Source organism: Felis catus, chromosome F1 (assembly GCF_018350175.1).
Source record: "Felis catus isolate Fca126 chromosome F1, F.catus_Fca126_mat1.0, whole genome shotgun sequence".
NCBI classification, from domain to species: domain Eukaryota; kingdom Metazoa; phylum Chordata; class Mammalia; order Carnivora; family Felidae; genus Felis; species Felis catus.
Window position 1 is genome coordinate 9,201,984 of NC_058384.1, and position 20,423 is coordinate 9,222,406.

The 20,423-nt window shown below is 37.5% G+C and overlaps 1 protein-coding gene across 1 annotated transcript in view; it reads right to left on the bottom strand.

Moving 5' to 3' along the window:
- Nucleotides 1-20,423, bottom strand: part of FMN2 (formin 2) — a 492,613-nt gene that overhangs the window by 134,389 nt on the left and 337,801 nt on the right. Inside the window, exons 14-16 of the mRNA XM_045048716.1 lie at nt 2,602-2,693; nt 2,328-2,457; nt 458-604 (exon numbers count right to left, since the gene is read on the bottom strand). Coding sequence (XP_044904651.1) covers nt 458-604; nt 2,328-2,457; nt 2,602-2,693 — 369 coding nt within the window. The remainder of the gene's footprint in view (nt 1-457; nt 605-2,327; nt 2,458-2,601; nt 2,694-20,423) is intronic.

A 20,423-nucleotide genomic window follows, 5' to 3' on the forward strand; every position in this document is an offset into this window, starting at 1 on the left:
GCCCCTCGCCCGTTCATGCTCTGTCTCTCTCTGTCCCCAAAATAAATAAAAAACGTTGAAAAAAAATTATAAAAAAAAAAAAACCACAAGCCTATTGGCCTCCATTACTTAACACAGAAGAGAAGAATAATACTGTCTAATTTATGAAAATTAATTAGTCCTCAGACTCCAAAAGGATAAATTTTAGCAGACATGGTAATGATAGACTGAAAAAATAATTATTTTTATTCTCTATTCAATTATTCATTAAACATAGTATTAATAATTACTCACTTTGGGAAACATTCACAAAATCATAAACATATGAAGGCCACATACTTTTACCTAGCTCAGAACAGAAAGACATTTTTGACCTTGGAACATAAACATTTATTACAACATGTTTACAGTCAAACTCATTACTAAACAAACCTTCTAATTCTCAATTTGCCTACATTCATTCACACAAAATACTTACACTGCTTTTAACATCTTTCAGCTTCGGAAGAATGTCTAACCCAAAGCCATCTGCCTGTCCTCGAGTCTTATTTCCACCATTCATGTAGTTGCCAAAAGCAAGAACCAAACCCAGAATTTGCATAACCCCTGGGCCATTTTTTAATGTCTGTAAGATAGAGTAAAGAACATTTTATCTCTTAGACAAAGTTTTCTTTGAATTATCTTAAGTCAGTGGCAGATATTCATATCATACTAATAATTTTGGGTCACATCCAAACTGTATCATTGTATATTATTAGGATATTTTAAGAGTAGTGTCTCCAAAGTTAACTTTATGTTTTTATTAAATTTTAGTTAACATACAGTGCAATATTAATTTCAGGAGTAGAATTCAGTGATTCATCACTTACATACAATACCCACTGCTTATCACAGTGTCCTCCTCAGTACCCATCACCTATCTAGCCCATCCCCCACCCACCTCCCTCTGTCAACATTGAGAGTCTCTTGTGGTTTGTTTCTCTCTCTTCTCTTTCCCACACTCCTTCCCATAGGTTCACATCCATTTTGTTTCTTAAATTCCACATATGAGTGAAATCATATGGTATCTGTCTTTCTCTGATTGACTTATCTCACTTAGCATAATACATTCTAGCTCCATCCACTTCATTACAAATGGTAAGATTTCATTCTTTTTGATGGCTGAATAACATTCCGTCATATATATACATATATATGTACACATAGATATGTACATTATACATATATACGTGCATACATATGTATATACATATGTATATGTGTATATAAGTTATCTTCTTTATCCATTCATCAGTCCATCAGTCCACAGACATTTGTGCTCTCTCCATAGTCTGGCTATTATTGATAATGCTGCTATAAATATTGGGGTACATGTACCCCTTCAAATCTGTATTTTTGGGTAAATACCTAACGGTGAAAATGCTGGATTATAGGATAGTTTTATTTTTAGTTTACCCAAAGGTAGCTTTAGGAAGTTGTACCACCTACAAGAATTCAGGTACACATTTGTAAAGTGACAGACACCATTCTAAGCCATTTCTGATGCAACTGCATGGAAAACAAATAAGGTTGTAATATGAGAACGACTAGAAAAGAATGTCGCTGCCGTCACCCTAATTGTACCTACGATACAAATTTTTGGCATAAATTGTAGGAAACCAAAACACAGTTTTAAAGATTAATTCCAAATTTAGATTTATCCCTGAAAAGTTCACACTCACTTCTTCCAAAACATGAAGCTTAGCTGGAATTTGCAAGTATTCTTTCCTCTGAAAATGTGTCTTTAATAACATCTTACTACTTTTCAAAATGATTTACCACAACCAGAACGAATGGCACTATTGATTTTTGACAAATTGTTTTAAATGGTAATATTGGTAATTCATGCCAAGCATTTCTTCTTTGTTTTCTGGAGAATATTCATCTTCTGTTGAGTCATACAGCTGTTCCTAAATCATTTGGATGGAATCATTAACAATTTGTTGAAGGCCCCTTCCAAAACTGAAGGCAAATAAATAAAATGCCTTCAAATCACATTTAATCTGAAGTCTGATGTAAGAAAGGACCAGGGAAAGTGAAAATTTTGTTTTGGCAGAAGCAGAAGGGGCAGAAATCCCCGGACGTGGGAGCATAATGAGCACACTGCAGCAACTGGCCCCGTGGCGCGCAACTCTCCAAGTTTTTCTTTGATCTTGAAACTAGTCATCGTATGTTCTCTTTTGTGGAACTGCTATTCTCCAAATTTATTTGTAGAGTAAATAAAAGAAAACGATTTTGAAATGTGGACATGGCTGAACACAATTAAATATCAGAACTCAGTCGTCAGCTGTCTATGGACTGGAACTCACCTCACACAATTTCTGTAGCAATTCCAGTTTGCGACGAATTGAGCAAATGCTTTCTGAAAATGTGGACTGGAAGAGGATACAAAAGACTCGTTCTGAAAAGTTGGGGATTAGTGACAGTTCATAAAGGAACCTAAGGAAATAAAGCCAAGTTAAGAAGAATATAATTCATATAAACAGATGTTTATCCTCATATTCATAACAATCATGCACGGAAGATGCTACATTTTCCAAATGGAAAGAGGCTGCCCTCAACAAGGTCCTGAGGTGTTCTTACTGTTCAGGTTTGTCCAGAGACTTGGCATTTTCTTTGTCTTTGGAGGACCGGCCATGCTTTTCAATTTTTTCCAGTTCATCTGACTGTGCTCTCTGGAAAATATAATGCCAAACGGTTATTGCAAATCTTATGAAATGAGTCCCTTAGATTATGATAATCTTAATACAGCAAACTCTATATATTTTCATATTTCTTAGCATCTGTTTGCAGTAAAGCTTGACTTAATTCATGAAGGCATTTTAAAGTGTAAATATGTTTAATGCAAACCAGATCACCTCCAAACCTTCCAAATAATGTTATTGGCTATTAGTGATCTGCAAAACATTTATTTATTTAAGCATGCTTTAAAATAATACAGTGTTCCTCTCTTGTTTTTTGGCTGTTTGTAATACTCTCTAGAATACAAGAATTTCATTTTAAAGTGGTATGTCTTATTTAGAAATCAATCAAGATAAATTTGGAAGTAATTTGGTCATAATGTTATAAGACTTTTAAAGGAAAAAAAAGTACTTATTTAACCATTGCAATCATTGTTTATGGCTTTTTTTAGGGGAAAAATACAATTGAATTATTAAGTCCTGGAACAAAAATAAAAGGTTGATTTTTCTGCTGAATTTTCTTTTTGACACAAAGATGGTTTTAGGCTTCTTTTCTTCCAAAATATCTTCTTTTACCATTTATAATTACAAGCTAAAAGTCTGTCATCCTAAATTTGTTTCTTTGTAGGAAAGTTTCTTCTGCATTTTTAATATATGGTGGAAGATTTTACAGACACGGAGAAACACGCATCTATTCTTCTTTATGAAAAATTTGGATGCTTTATATTTGCAGTCTTTATTTTATAACTCATAAAGATGTTTCAAAACAGCCAAATACAGTACTTCAATGCATTGAGAAGTGTGAGTAGGCAACCATATTTTGAATTTGAGTCTAATTCTCAGAATTTAAAATTATTATTTTAATTATTATTTTTTTGTTTAAACATTAAAGCAGTTTAGCCAAGAACTACTGTATGAGATACACTCTAATAGGTTTATAGAAACTAAAGATTTCATCGGAAAAACAGCTATGTTCTGTTTTGCATTCCCTGATTCTCTTGAAATGCAGGTTTCAGGTGATGGTATTAACTAGCAAAGACTAGTTCTTCAAATGAAGTTTCATTTTTTTTTTATTTTTTAAAACTGCTCACTTTTTATTTTATTCATTTATTTTTAAGTAAGCTCTATGCCCATTGTGGGGCGTGAACTCACAATCCCGAGATCAAGAGTCGCATGCTCTGCTGACTGAGCCAGCCATGCACCCTCAAATGAAGCTTCTTTTAACAGCGGAAGAGGGTTTGAAGACAGATCAGTAGATCTTCTGAGGGTTTGTATTGAAAATAAAATTTGCTTTTGAAATACAATGCAACAAAAGATCCAAAGAATTAAAAAGCATGAATTTAATGGAAATATCCCGAGCTACTCCAAAGTTTTAGAACCTGCTTCTAGAATTTCAACTGTATAGTAATCTTGCTTTTCCCCACCACTTTATTGTGACCTGGCCCAAGAATTTTAGGGAAGTAGACACCACTTATCATAGTTACTGTCCATAAGAGTCAGGCCCACAGATCCCATCATTATACCACTTAAAACCAAGTAACGAGATGGCTTTTAATAAAGACAATGCTCATCTTTCTGGCAAATGAGTGCCCAGGGCAATATTGTAAAAGAATATTAAAATTAAGAATATTGATAAGACAAGGGTTATTTTAAGACATGGAGGTCTGCACCAAAATACAGCATATAAAGGGTTCCAGTCCATATAAACTCTCTATTCTTTTTTTAGTTTAACTTTTAGTTAGTTAACACCCATTGCAATATTGGTTTCAGGAGTAGAATTCAGTGATTCATATCTTACATACAACACGCAGTGTTCATCACAAGTCCCCTTCTTAATGCCCATCACCCATCTAGCCCATCGCCCACCCACCTCCCTCTGTCAACCCTCAGTTTGTTCTCTATCATTAGGAATCTCTTGTGGTTTGTTCCTCTCTCTTCTTTTTCCCCCCCGCCCATATGTTCATCTGTTTTGTTTCTTTAATTCCACATATGAATGAAATCATATGATATTTGTCTCTTTCTGATTGACTTATTTCGCTTAGCAGAGCAGAAAATTAGTCTGCTCTCTTCAAACTCAATCACATTCAATACCCAAACGTCGACAGGGAGAAAAAAAATCCACCTTGCTACAATCCGATGAAGTAATTAAGTTTGTTGGTTTAATTTTTGTTTTTAGAACCTTAGATAACCTGACATAGACTCAACCTAGTTGAGTGCTGGTATGAGCAGGTGAATGATCAGAAGCTGACTCCATGCACTCAGTAAATTTCTCTGGCTCTTAAATAAAAACACATAAAATCTGAACAAACAACTAAGAGAGAAAAAGATGGTTAAGGTAAATCATCATAATAATCAAATATAGGAGAGAAAGATAAAATGCTCCAATGTCTTGAGAATAAAGTGACTTTCTGGCAAAACTGTAGAGTTATTCTCCAAATTATTCAGTACACATGAATTACAAATTGCATAGTCCTTGACACTTATGCTCTATCAGACCATTTCTGCTGACTTCAGAAAGAAAAGTTGCCCAGGGTTGACAGTGCTGCTTTATGGATGATAAGGAAGTAAATGCCACTCCATTCCATACCATACCTGGCCCCTGGGCTCTCTAAACAATAGAAATTAATCAGAGGCCAAACAGGAGTTTCAGGCAAGGCTTTATTGGGGCTTATGGCAGAGAACAAAGAAGACAGCACAAAAGAAAAGTGTCCTCAGGCTGACTCCTAGAGGAGAGGTCAGGGAGAATGTTTTAAATAAACTTAGGCAGGACTAAGTGTCTGTTTTTGTGTCAAAACCATGCTGTCTTGGTGATTACAGCTTTGTAGTAGAGGCTGAAGTCCAGGATTGTGATGCCTCCCGCTTTGGTCTTCTTCTTCAATATTACTTTGGCTATTCGGGGTCTTTTGTGGTTCCATACAAATTTTAGGATTGCTTGTTCTAGCTTCAAGAAGAATGCTTGTGCAATTTTGATTGGGATTGCATTGAATGTGTAGATTGCTTTGGGTAGCATTGACATTTTAACAGTATTTATTCTTCCAATCCATAAGCATGGAATGTTTTTCCATTTCTTTGTATCTTCTTCAATTTCCTTCATAAGTTTTCTATAGTTTTCAGCACAGATCTTTTACATCTTTGGTTAGGTTTATTCCTAGGTATTTTATGCTTCTTGGTGCAATTGTGAATGGGATCAGTTTCTTTATTTGTCTTTCTGTTGCTTCATTAGTAGTGTATAAGAATGCAATTTATTTCTGTACATTAATTTTGTATGCTGCGACTTTGCTGAAGTTATGTATAAGTTCTAGCAAAATTTTGGTGGAGTCTATTAGGTTTTCCATGTGTAGTATGTCATCTGCAAAAAGTGAAAGCTTGACTTCACCTTTGCCAATTTTGATGCCTTTGATTTCCTTTTGTTGTCTGATTGCTGATGCTAGCACTTTCAACACTATGTTAAACAATAGACCAATGGAATAGAATAGACACTCCAGAATTGGACCCACAAAAATATGGCCAATAATCTTTAACAAAACAGGAAAGAATATCCAATGGAAAAAAGACAGCCTCTTTAACAAATGGTGCTGGGAGAACTGGACAGCAACATGCAGAAGAATGAAACTAGACCACTTTCTTACACCATTCACAAAAACAAACTCAAAATGGATAAAGGACCTGAATGTGAGACAGGAAACTATCAAAACCCTAGAGGAGAAAGCATGAAAAACCTCTCTGACCTCAACTGCAGCAATTTCTTACTCGACACCCAAAGGCAAGGGAATTAAAAGCAAAAATGAACTATTGGGACCTCATGAAGGCAAAAAACTTCTGCACTGCAAAGGAAACTATCAACAAAACTAAAAGGCAACCGATGGAATGGGAAAAGATATTTGCAAATGACATATCAGACAAAGGGCTAGTGTCCAAAATCTATAAACAACTCACCAAACTCCACACCCGAAAAACAAATAATCCGGTGAAGAAATGGGCAGAAGACATGAATAGACACTTCTCTAAAGAAGACATCCAGGGCGCCTAGGTGGCTCAGTCGGTTAAGCGGCCGACTTTGGCTCAGGTCATGATCTCGCGGTCCGTGAGTTCGAGCCCCGCATCGGGCTCTGTGCTGACAGCTCAGAGCCTGGAGCCTGTTTCAGATTCTGTGTCTCCCTCTCTCTGACCCTCCCCGTTCATGCTCTGTCTCTTTCTGTCTCAAAAATAAATAAACGTTAAAAAAAAATAAAAAAAAATAAAAAAATAAAGAAGACATTCAGATGGCCAACAGGCACATGAAAAGATGCTCAATGTCACTCCTCATCAGGGAAATACAAGTCAAAACCACACTCAGATACCAGTCTCATGCCAGTCAGAGTGGCTAAAATGAACAAATCAGGAGACTATGGATGCTGGAGAAGATGTGGAGAAACGGGAACCCTCTTGCACTGTTGGTGGGAATGCAAACTGGTGCAGCCACTCTGGAAAACAGTGTGGAGGTTCCTCAAAAGATTAAAAATAGATCTACCCTATGACCCAGCAGTAGCACTGCTAGGAATTTACCCAAGGGATACAGGAGTGCTGATGCATAGGGGCACTTGTACCCAATGTTTATGGCAGCACTTTCAACAATAGCCAAATTATGGAAAGAGCGTAAATGTCCATCAACTGATGAATGGATAAAGAAGTTGTGGTTTATATATACAATGGAATACTACTTGTCAATGAGAAAGAATGAAATATGGTCTTTTGTAGCAATGTGGATGGAACTGGAGAGTGTGATGCTAAGTGAAATAAGTCATACAGAGAAAGACAGATACCATATGTTTCACTCTTATGTGGATCCTGAGAAATTTGACAGAAGACCATGGGGGAGGGAAAAAAAAAAGAGGTTAGAGTGCGAGAGAGCCAAAGGATAAGAGACTCTTAAAAACTGAGAACAAACTGAGGGTTGATGGGGGGTGGGAGGGTGGGGAGGGTAGGTGATGGGTATTGAAGAGGGCATCTTTTGGGATGAGCACTGGGTTTGTATGGAAACCAATTTGACAATAAATTTCATACATTAAAAAAAACTGAGAATAAAGTGAGGGTTGATGTGGGTGGGAGGGAGGGGAAAGTGGGTGATGGGGATTGAGGAAGGCACCTGTTGAGATGAGCACTGGGTGTTGTATGGAAACCAATTTGACAATAAATTTCATATTAAAAAAAAAAGAAACTTAAGCAGGAAAAGGGTGACATCTAAGCATGTAGAAGTGGGAATTTATCAGCACCTGTGCATTTAAAGGTCATGCTTCTTCATGCATTGTATATCTAATTACCATGTTAAATCTCCACCCCTGGACATGATTTTTCAGTATTATAATGAGGGGAAAAGTTGGTGAGAAGTCAAGGCCGGGGTCTATCCTGGAATATACTGCTTTGGTCTGGTGGTAAGTATCCTTCCTCCACATTCCTGCAAGATGTGCTGCTACACAGGAGACATAAAGTCTCAGCATTTTTTTTTCTTATGGAGACAGCCAAGGAACACTGGATTTCACAGTCAGGGTTGAGGGGACCTGAGTACAGTCTCTGTTTTGTCTCATATCCATGACCCAAAAACTCCCTTCTTCTTCCCATGCTAAGTATCACAGAACTTCCAAACACGGGCACATGTTACTTTATGGCATTAAAAATAAAATCAATTTTTTAAAAAATCACTGCCCACCTTATCACAAAAGTCTTAACTATAGCAAAGCTATCAAACTTATGGAGGCAGACATAAAATTTCCAAAATTCCAATGTTACTTCAGAGCTTGAATTTTGTCGTTGGCCACAAACACCAGCTGGTATCCTTAAAGTAATCACTTAATTTGTTCATTTTCAAGAAAATGTCTACCAAATGTCAATGTATTAAGAATCACAGTTTGCCGGTTGGGTTTTCAAACAGAGATGGTGTCCCATGAAAAAGGACTACCTTAATTTACAATAAATACTTTTATCACAGGAACTGTTGTACTTTGCTGCCCAGGAGAAACACTCTGTGTGTGCTTTCCACTCTGTCACACAGAGTATTAAAAACACAGATACTCAAGAGTTGAGTTTTCATAAATTTTCACTGTTCATTAAGGACATTGGCTTTTTTCCCCCATGCAAGTGCATGGCAGTGAAGAATTACAATGACGTCTAAGTGTAGTGCCACTGCCTTGATTCAGGTGGAGATGTCAGAATGTTTACCTTTCACTGCTTTTGAACCATCAGTACCAACATTTACACTGCCAGAAAAACAAATAACATCTTAGTGTTATTATGCAAGTCATTTTTATCTTGTAGACCCCCTTTGAAAAAATGCAGAAACCCTGGGCACCCATGGAGCAGACCTTGGGAACTGACATTTGGTAAAACTTTCCTATCAAGCTGATGACTAAATTATCTTTGGCATTCACAAGACTCATACACCTCCAGGAACAAAAAGTTCATTGTCACTCTAAATTGACCATTACATCTTTAAAAAACACTGTCCAAAAACAAGACACAACGAAAACACAGCTCCTTTATATTAAACAAAAATATTTCCTCCGCTTTCAGACATTGGTTCTTGCTCTACTCTCTGGGGTCAAGCGCAAATTTCTTTCAAATTTTGGGAAAGCTAAATTTTTCCTCCTTTGCCGTCTGTGCTAAGTACTTTGGTTCTTCACAATTTGTCTGATATAAATGTGAGGCCTATCATGATCGTAGTTGCTGTTTGAGTATGTTTCTGATGACTTACAAATGAGGCACACACAATGGAGCATCATGTCACTCTCCCACTGTACAGTCTGATTCTCAAGTCCATCATTCCAGAAAGCCTGCTGCTGTTAGTGCAGCTTGAGATTAAGAACAATATTTGGAAGAGCCCTATATCCTTTAAGTTACCAGTAGTCTAATATTTTTTCATGTTTATAGGCCCTCTGTTTCTCTTATTCTGTATTTATGAAATTCATTATTTTGGACTCAAGCATAACAACACATTTGTATTTTTTTCTGTATACAATAAACTATCCTAAGATTTTGTAGCTTGAAATCACAATTTTGTCATCCTATGGGGCAAAATATACTTTGGGCTAGGGTGGCATGAACTTCAGAAAAAAGAGGAGGTAAGACCTATGTTTTGAAGAATATGTGGGCTCTAGATAGATGGAGAGTTAATGTCATTGATTTGCCTCTAAATTTGCTCTGCTTCTTATACTCCCAGTCACTGTTGAAGGCACAGGCGTTTAGCCAATAACTTATACCGTCACACCAGATCTTCTACCTGGAATACGCATCATTCGCTTTGGCTTGCTGCTCTCAGCTTGGTTAGAAATGACCTCCTCTGGAAAGCCTGCCTCAATCACCTTGATCTCCATTACAATTATTCTCTTTCCCAAATGATAACACAGAACCTTCTATTTGCTTTCTGTTACGCTATGCTTATCACACGATCCTATTGGTGATATAAACATATGCCTACACCTTCTATTGACTGGAGCTTTTTGATGAGAAGGGCCATGTCTTAGGTATCTCTATGGTCCTAGTAACTAGTATGGTTTATGGTATATAGTTAACAGTCAATAATACTTTTCTAAACACTGAAAAATTGTGTCAGTAATTAAACATAACCAAAGAAGGCCTCTGAGTCATGGAGAAGAGACAGGAAAAAGAGAGGGGATAATGAAAGAACAATGTAAGAAGTATTGAGGACATAATGATATGCAGATAATGCCAGCTGTTTATCATCATCCTAAGAGTATAATGAGGGTTCCTATGAGGTCATTTGAACTCCAAAATAGATACTGTGCATGCATGAAACAGAATTAGTCATTTCAAATGCTAGTGCACAAATAGGTAAGTAAAAATAATGCAAGGCTTGGCAAAAGTACATATGAATTCACTCATTTATACATTCACTCAACACGATTCTCTTGTGTACCTATAAGCAGAAATACTAAAGTGTGTAAAGGTACAAGAAGCAGAACTAACACACAATAGGTTTTTAAGCAACGTTAATCAACTCAGCAAGATTCTGCTATTCATTAATATATCATAACCAACTGTTTCCTGCCTATCATCTTGGCTTGTTCTTGCGAAACATGAGAGATCGAGCAAAAGTCTATTCTTTTCTCTCGGCTAAAGCCCCAAATTATTGTTCTTAACAGCAACCACACAACTTATGTCAAACTAGTGGTTATAAATTTGTACCAGATTAATCCACAGGTCATCTGGACACTTTTGGCTTTGGCCTTCAAATTAAATTTAGTGTCAAGTGTTCTTCTCTGGTCCACGAGTATGAGCTAATAATCAAGGTCAAACTTTTAAAAAAATGAATTTTAGGGATTCATTCACCCATTCATTTAAAGGCCTAGTTTTTACCAGCATTATTCCAGGCACAGTGAATGAAAAGGTATCCATGTTAGGCTTCAGATTCAAGCAAAATCATATAACATAATGTACCAAGTTGCTCATAACACCACTTTTATTTGCTTAACACTTCTATAGTGACCTCCTTCCACTGCTTTGTAAAACTATATATGACTCACCATATATGAAAAGAATGCTGATGATCCCACTACCATACCAATGGTGATTTGTTGAAATATGTTCATTCTTCGTTATGGCCAAAGACATGGGCGACACAGCCAAACACTTACACATCAATTAATAACATGAAGGAATTTCCAAGCTCCTAACATTCAAATCACAAACCTTCCCTCTTCCAGTCCCACTCGCTTCCAGAATTAAATTGTTTCGGTCTCCTTCTTTGCACACCACTTCCCACACCCACCCAATTATCTGCAGATTTGTACCAGAATATCCTTTTCTCAATATTTACTGTGTTTGCCAATATTGAAGTGGACCTCAGTTGCTGCCAAGCTGGATGTTTTACCAGTTACCAAAGATCCGTGACACTTAAAACCCAGGAACACTCTTCACCCAACCACTGGCCAAAACGAACCCAGATTACAGGCTGTCATCACTGATTTCACCATAGATATTTACCTCCACTACCCCTGACCCAGACACCCCCTTAAACTGAACCTTGCTATTCCAGCTTCTACAGAGAGGAAGAGATTGAGGAGCAAGTGGTGGAGTGGGAGGGAAGAACAATGAGATCAACTGGTATGCATCTCCACTGTATGCATTTCCACTGTCCGAGTCTATTAATGGTATTAAGCAGATGTTTCTCAAACAGTGGTCCAGAGGACACAAACTGAGATTCCTGAGATTCATTAGGGATTGTTGTACACTGTGTCCATTTTTAAGACTCACATACTAAAAACTATTTCAACAGTGATCCTCACACTTAATTGATCACAAAACTCGTGCACATGTGCATGTGTGAGAGAGAGACAGACAGAGGAAATGACAGTAACACTCCCAAAGAGCCAGTGTTCTAAAGGATAGAAAGTAGAAACACTGTTCCTGGCCAAACTAGTAGTTCCTTTATTCGGTTTCTTCCAATATTCATAATAAAACTACAGCTGATCTTTAAATCTTTACTTTTTTTTTTCCTCAAACATCATCACCCCTGTCACTTTTATGTTTACTAGGTGACTTTGCCTCCTAATATTATTCCCTTTAATTATATCACATCGTCTTTTCCTAGACATCTTCCTATCCCTCTGCTTAACCTTCTCAGTCTCCACTTTCAGGCCTGCATCCACTATCCCACCACTGTATGGCAACTATCTTTAGCTCATGTTTTCCCTTATATCCAGACAGGCAATTACTTTCCCAACATTTTAACCTGGATATCTCAGAAGCATCTCAGACAACAAACAAACAAACAAACAAACAAACAAACACAGTCTAAAAATGAACTCATGTATCCTTCCCCCAGACATTCAGTAATCCTGATTCCAGTAAACTTGGAAAACTAGTGACCGGTCAGAAAGTTGGCTGTCATGCTGGATGTCTGTCTGTAATTCACGTCTACATCCTGTGAATCACCAAGTCTTGTCTCCATTTCCAATGCTCTCATCCTTTTCCAGACTACCACCACCTCTCCACTCAGCTACCTTGATACTCTGCCTGGTCTCTCCATAATCATCTCTCCCTCTAACATACGTTCTACACAGCAATCCAGTTTTTTAGATATGCTACTTAAAACTCTTTAAAGGTTAACTGTTATTCTTAGAATAATCCCACAGACCTTCAAGTACCTACAAAGCCTCGTGGTTCACCTCCACACACACGTCACCTCCCTCTGCATCCCATCATGCTGCATACATGCTGTTCTCCATGGCTGTCCTTCAGTCCCTCAAACAGACCACCATTCCTCTTTCATATATGCTGTGGATGTGAACACATAGGGACTGTCCCAAGCAAGGATGGAGCAAAATCGGATCTTTCATATATTGCTGTTGACAATAGAAAATGGAGCAGCCGTTCCGGAAAATAGTTCAGCAGTTTCATAAAAACGAAACAGGGGTGACCGGGTGGCTCAGTCAGTTAAGCGTCCAACTTCGATTCATGTCATGATGTCACAGGTTGTGGATTCAACCTTGCGTTGGGCTCTGTGCTGACAGCTCGGGGCCTGGAGCCTGCTTCAGATTCTGTCTCTCTCTCTCTCTCTGTCTCTCTCTCTCTCTCTCCAAAATAAATAAAACATTTAAAAACATTTAAAAAAAACACTAAACTTACACTTAACCTACAAAACAGTAATCACGTTTCTGGGCATTAATTGCAAAGAAAAGAAACTTAAATCTACACACAAAAGAAGTTAATGTACATGAATATTCATAACAGTTTTATCTGTAATAGCGAAAAACTCAAAACAACCTAAATGTCCTTCAATGTATGAAACACATATTGGTACATTCATACAATGGAATACTACTCAGCAATGAAAAGAAATGAGCTTTTAATATACTCAACACTTGGATGGATCTGAAGGGAATTATGAGTAAAAAAAGCTGATTTTTTGCATATCATATGATTCCATTTATATAGTGCTCTCAAAATGATGAAACTACAGAGATGGAAAACAGATTAATGACTGCCAAGGTTAGGAAAGGGAAAGGGAAGTTGGTTGGTATAATTATAAAAGGATAGCTTCAGGGATCTTTGTAGAGGTTGAATAATGCTACGTCTTGATTATAGTGATGTTTACGTGGATCAATGTGTGATAAGACTGCATAGGGCTATGTCTAGCTACATTCACGTGCACACACACACACACGCACACACACACACACACACACACAGTCACACACAGAAGTGCTAAGACTGCAGTTTTTTCATTTTACTTCAATTTTTAAAGTCTATATGTTATGGACATTGTGGAAGAAATAATCTTTCTGCACAGGACTGAGGACTTCTCAACAATTATGAGGGGAAATGCTTCTACATTATTAAAGGACCACTTAAAATACACTTTTGCACATTACACATTCAAGAGTTTATGGGTGGTCTATATAACATTTATTGACTCATATTTTCTCTAATCTTGAACACTAGCTTCTTAAGAGATATCCTTTCTAGAGTCAAGAGACAAAACTTCAGGCCCACAGGTCTTTCTTCCTCAGGTACAATAAACAACTGGGATATCTTTAAATACCACAGGCTGAGGGCAATTTGCAAAAACGGTTGCCATATACACACAGCAATCTAAAGTTGTATGTCTAAAGGCTGAATGGCTCCTCAGAGACATGAAAACCTTAAACACTTAACCATATATTGGCATATATGTGAGTAAACAAGAAATTCAGAGCCAAATACACATGAAATGCCATCTGGAATCATTCAACTTCCTAAATAAGTTGATGAAGAAAAACATGATAGGAGTTTTATTATGAGAGTTGCCTATTTATTCCCTTACTAAATTTATTGCCCAGTTAAGTTTTAGTTGTTGTACTCATGTACAGTAAGGAGGGAAGGCTGATGACCCTCTCAGGCTAATATGTCAAAACCATCAAATGTTATTCCTGTCATGCATAATTTCAAGTCACAGCCCAGCTTTAGCTAACCAAGGCTCTTAGCAGATACTTAAAACATTCAACGTTTGCTACCACTGAAAGTTTTCTACCTTATATGACCATACACAGGCCAAACCTGAAAGTCTTCTACATAAACTATCATATTCCCACTCATAAGTACATTCCTTTAACATCAGCAGAGTAAAGGGATTCAAAGAAGGAATATGAACACTTAGGGCATTAGTCTGGAAAAATGTGGCTAGCCAACTGCACTATTTTTCTCATGCCCGCCTGCCACCATGGAAAATATTTAGTATATGCGTGTCAGAAGAGACTGTCCCCTCAGGAAAGCGGAGTAGTCATTAGAAAGTGAAAGTGCAAAACTACTTTCTGTACCCTACTAAGCTAAAAGGTTTGTTCATACCTCAAAGAGAGAAAGGAGAGGCAGATCACAAAAGAATAGAATTTATACAAAAAGCAATGGCTGATGGATAGACAAGGCGCTTATAAACAATTTGACACCACACACAAGGAGAGACAATCCATGTTCCGAGGGAAAACTTCCTAAGGGACCAAAAGAAGTTGCACTAAAGGGGCAGCAAAGCAAACAAGTGTTTCCATTATCAAAAAAGGTTTACATTTAGGATAAAACATAAGAAATAAAAGCAACATGGATCAAAGCTAGCGTGAAGCCAACATACAAGTGATTGCAAAAATTTTTACTTATTTACTAAGGATTTATTCCCCGTCTACTTTTCTTTAAGATTTTTTAAATGTTTATTTATTTTTGGGAAAGACAGACAGACAGACAGACAGATGGACAGATAGAGTCCCAGCAGGGGAGGGGCAGAGAGAGAGATGGAGACACAGAATCTAAAGCAGGCTCCAGGCTCTGAACTGTCAGCACAGAGCCTGATGCAGGGCTCAAACTCATGAGCCATGAGTTCATGACCGGAGCCAAAATCAGATGCCTAACAAACTGAGCCACCCACGCACCCCTCTCTGTCTACTTTTATAAAGAAGTTGAGGACAGCAGATCTTTTCTATCTCCCCTCTTCTCTTTGCAGGTAGTAGAAAACTTGGACATCTTGTAGTTTCAGGTCAGTACCTATTGAAGACAAGCTTATGATTTATAACAGGTCAGTAGCTGAAGCAGAATTTCTCAGGGAACTGTGAAATCTGGCATATAGAATACAACAATCCTTCCTCTATTTTTTCCACTTAAGGTTTGTTTGTGCTCCTAACTACACACGGACGCTACATCTCCCCTCCCCAAAATACCACAGCCTTTATGACCTACCTCCCTTTTTAGGAGGAGGGACTTAAAGTGCACTATATTTTGTGTTGAGCTATTATTTCATTGAATGTTAGCACTAGAATTCGTATGTGATAAATTGTTATGCATATTTATCTGCCCCACAAAAGAATACTCTACTGGCAGAAGGGGTAATAGGTACCCAGTGTATTTTCTAGAAGCATACCATATATAAAAACAGAGGTTACGAAACAAAGTATGTAAGCATAAAGTGTTTTTCAAAGTATTAAACATTATTACTTTTATATAAATTATTTTAAATATTTAAATATTCAAGACTATACCTTCATACACATAATTATATAAGGAATTTTCCAGAAATGGAGCCACCAGACATACCTAAGAAAAAACATACTTCGGGGCACCTGGGTGGCGCAGTCGGTTAAGCATCCGACTTCAGCCAGGTCAGGATCTCGCGGTCCGTGAGTTCGAGCCCCGCGTCGGGCTCTGGGCTGATGGCTCAGAGCCTGGAGCCTGTTTCCGATTCTGTGTCTCCCTCTCTCTCTGCCCCTCCCCCGTTCATGCTCTGTCTCTCTCTGTCCCAAAAATAAATCAACGTTGAAAAAAAAAAATTAAAAAAAAAAAAAGAAAAAACATACTTCAACTTTACCAAGTGTTTGCCGTTTTATCAAATTCTATAAGGAGTGATAAAGCCATTTTTAGCTGCTCCGTCTGAGGTAATTATAAATAAAAGGACAAATATCTGTCTATGTCATAATATCTTCTGGTTCAATAATTTTCAAGCATTTATCTAATTAAATGGATCGTATAATATTGTGGGTTACTTTGTTACTTCTATTTTATATTATAGTACAGACATTACATGATTTAAGTTATACATGTAAATAGGTTGTATTATCCATCAATTTCTTTTCAGGTTGGTAAAAGAAACTTATAAATATTTGTTAGAATAAGGAAGCATTGGATGGGACCACCTGGGAACCACCTGGGTGGCCCAGTTGGTTAAATATCTGACTTCGGCTCAGGTCATGATCTCACGGTTTGTGAGTTCGAGCCCCGCATCGAGCTCTGTGCTGACAGCTCAGAGCCTGGAGCATGCTTTGGATTCTGTGTCTCCGTCTTTCTCTGCACCCTACCCCAGTCATGCATGCGTGCTCGCTCTCTCTCTTTCTCTCTCTCTCTCTCAAAGTCAAATAAATATTTTTTAAAAAGAAGCATTGGATGGATAGGATGGAGAATTAGTAGCCTAGTCTAACAGGTGCCCATTCAGGCTGACTCATCCTTCTGTAGGCAGCTCAGTTAGGGAGGAGACTCAAAAAGGAAAGGGTAACCTAGAGACCACATACTGAATTGTGAAGTGGTATAGTAAATTTCAAGGGACTAACTTCTGCACTGAGTCTAGTAACTTAAAACAAGTTGAATGGGAAGATGGGGGAAGGGGAAGAAGGTCAGGAGCAGAAAGTAGTGCCATAGAGTTCTGATTATAATATCTCTTTCATCCTTTATTGGCATGTAAGGAAAACAATAATCTTGATGTGAAAATAGGTTAGCACTGGGGAAACATCAATCCAAGCAGTCAACAACTACATTTTACTTGGGGTAACAGATTCTGTAACACACTGTTCGAGATTTGGCTTTCTGTCACAGTGACAAGAAAGCAAGAGTATTTCCTCTGTAAAGGTAAACACTGTTCCTCAAATTAACTTTGTAGAATATCAGATCACAGTTACTCTTTCCTCCTTAATATATAGGCCATCATTAAAATAATGATTAAAACCTCAACATTTTTAAAGATACAGTTGACCCCCAAACAACAGGGGACTTGGGGGGCTAATTTCCCACACAGTCAAAAACTCACCTTTAACTCATCAAAACCCAACTACGAATAGCCTACAGTTGACTGGAAGCCTTAACCCCGACAAAAAGTCAATTAACACATATTTTGTATGTTATATGTATTATACATACATTATTTTAATAATATCTCACTTTTTCTTATTTTTTTTTCAATATTTCAAGGCTACACAGTTCATCTGTAGGTTTTTTCAAATTGTTGCAAGTCTCCAAAACACTTTTCCAATGTATTTATTGAAAAAAATTCTACATACAATTGGACCCATACAGTTCAAACACATGTTGTTTTAGTCAACTTTACTTATTTATAAAGAAAACTTGTCAGGGCACCTGGGTGGCCCAGTCAGTTAAGTGTCCGACTTTGGCTGAGGTCATGATCTCATAGTTTGTGAGTTCAAGTCCCGTGTCGGGCTCTGTGCCGACAGCTCAGAGCCTACAGCCTGCTGCAGACTCTGTGTCTCCCTCTATCTCTCTGCCCCTTCCCTGCTTGTGCTCTGTCTCTCTCTCAAAAATAAACAAATATTCAAAAAAAAAAATCTTAAGAAAACTTGTCAAGGTTAGTGTTATAATTTTCATTTGGATTTATTTACAAAAAATAGTTTCTTTGTAGTACTAACTGTGTGTCAAGGAAATATAATATTAAGGGGGAAAAACAGACCAAGAACTTTCAGGATGAGAGTAAAGATAATCAACGTATAGTTGTAGAATATCTAAACCAAGTGCTCCACAGAGGAGGAATGTGTTGTAGGAGGAATGTGTAATAGGATTTGTGACAGGGACGAATGCTTAAGGAAGGAAGGAGTACGAACTGGAGATTCAAAAACATTCACTAGGAGGAGATGGTAGTAGGAATTTTCTGTCTGAAAGATCAGTTTTGTTCATGCTGTTCTAGTGGAGGGACCAGGAGTTTCTGAGAAATAGAGAGGCCAGGTGGCTGAAGGGCAAATAGCTGGGCACATGCTGCAAAGAAGGTGAGAGAGAAGAGAAGTGCTCAGAGAACTTACCTGCAATAGTGAGTAGTCATAAGCTCTACAGGCCAATAGTGAATATGAAAACATTAAGTGTTCTCCAATACGTCAACATTTTAGATATCACCACATTAAAATCTCACATTAAAATAAGGTGAAAATGTACAGGAACAATCCTATGCCATTTCTTTCCAATGTGGCAGTGTTAATCATTTTGACCCTCCTTTTCCAAGGAATTCACTGAGATAGTTACTTCATCTAAAAGAAACATATGGGGCGCCTGGGTGGCTCAGTCGGTTAAGCGTCCGACTTCGGCCAGGTCACGATCTCGCGGTCCATGAGTTCGAGCCCCGCGTCGGGCTCTGGGCTGATGGCTCGGAGCCTGGAGCCTGCTTCCGATTCTGTGTCTCCCTCTCTCTCTGCCCCTCCCCCGTTCATGCTCTGTCTCTCTATGTCCCAAAAATAAATAAACGTTGAAAAAAAAAATTTAAAAAAAAAATAAAAGAAACATAGCTATCAAAAATTCAGTCAATAATATGATTTGGCAGGCATTATCACATCTTAGATGAACAAAAAAGAAATGCGATTTCTGGTTTTTATTAAGTCTACAGAGTCAATCTGTAAGTGATTCAAGATCTAAAGATTTTCTTTTTTAATTCCGAAATTCACCTTAAGCACATTTTTAGTTGAAAATGAGCATACTTGCAGGGATTCCATGAACCAACTCAATAAAACAATGAAATATGAGAGTATGGTTTTAAAACAGCTACATGGAAAAAGCAAATACTCCTGTCACATTTGTTTGAAGAAACTAATGATTAAATGTTGCTTAAAACATGAATCAATTAAATACCTCTAGGAAGTTATGGGAACACAGATGGTTAATCCAATTCATTTTCATTAATGTAAGACGGTATATACTTTGGAGGATGCTATATCATGTGACATGTGCTACATCCTTCTTCCAGATTAAAGTTTATGGCATGTCAACTACCACCCTAAGTAAAGATTACTAAAACTATAAAGCGTGCCTGTGAAATCCAATCCTGAGAAGTGTAAAGTTAAACGTCTAATTCTTTCTACCCTACTTTTTTTTTTCCTCCTTCCAATTGGATTAGAACTGTTTAATTACAAAGGGGTGTGGGGTTGTTTTTTCTTCCTATATTTTATATATTTTTTCTTCACCTGAACTTCTAATAGGATTCACTTCAGGGTTTGGTTTAGTTTGAATAGTTAGCAGTATTATCTCTTGAATATAAAATAAAGGAAAAATTGAACCATTATCTGGGAAAACAAACAATGCAACTGAGAGTTACACGTGGACATTTTTACAGACACCTTTTTCACTTGATGTTAATCACTCAAAACACTAAAGAAAAAAATAAGGACCCCACATCAATTATTCCTCCATCACCTCTCCACAGTCCATCACTCCCTACCTACTTGCAAACTCACCTGGCTACACAGGGAAGATGCATTAAGAATCGGGAGCAATAGGTATTTTTAACCAATTGTAAATATCATATACTGCTTAGGAAGAGACTTTACTCCCTGAACTCTATGGTACTCACTAACCCTAAATAAACTATAAAGAATTTTGTTTTAAAAAAACTCAGTAGGATGCACTGTATTTAGTAACTATGTGGTTTCACTAGGTTTTAATTCCTCAGTAAACAGGAATTGGGCCCTCAGGATTGTGGTTTTTGAAATTAGGGTGTGTTTAGATTTGGAG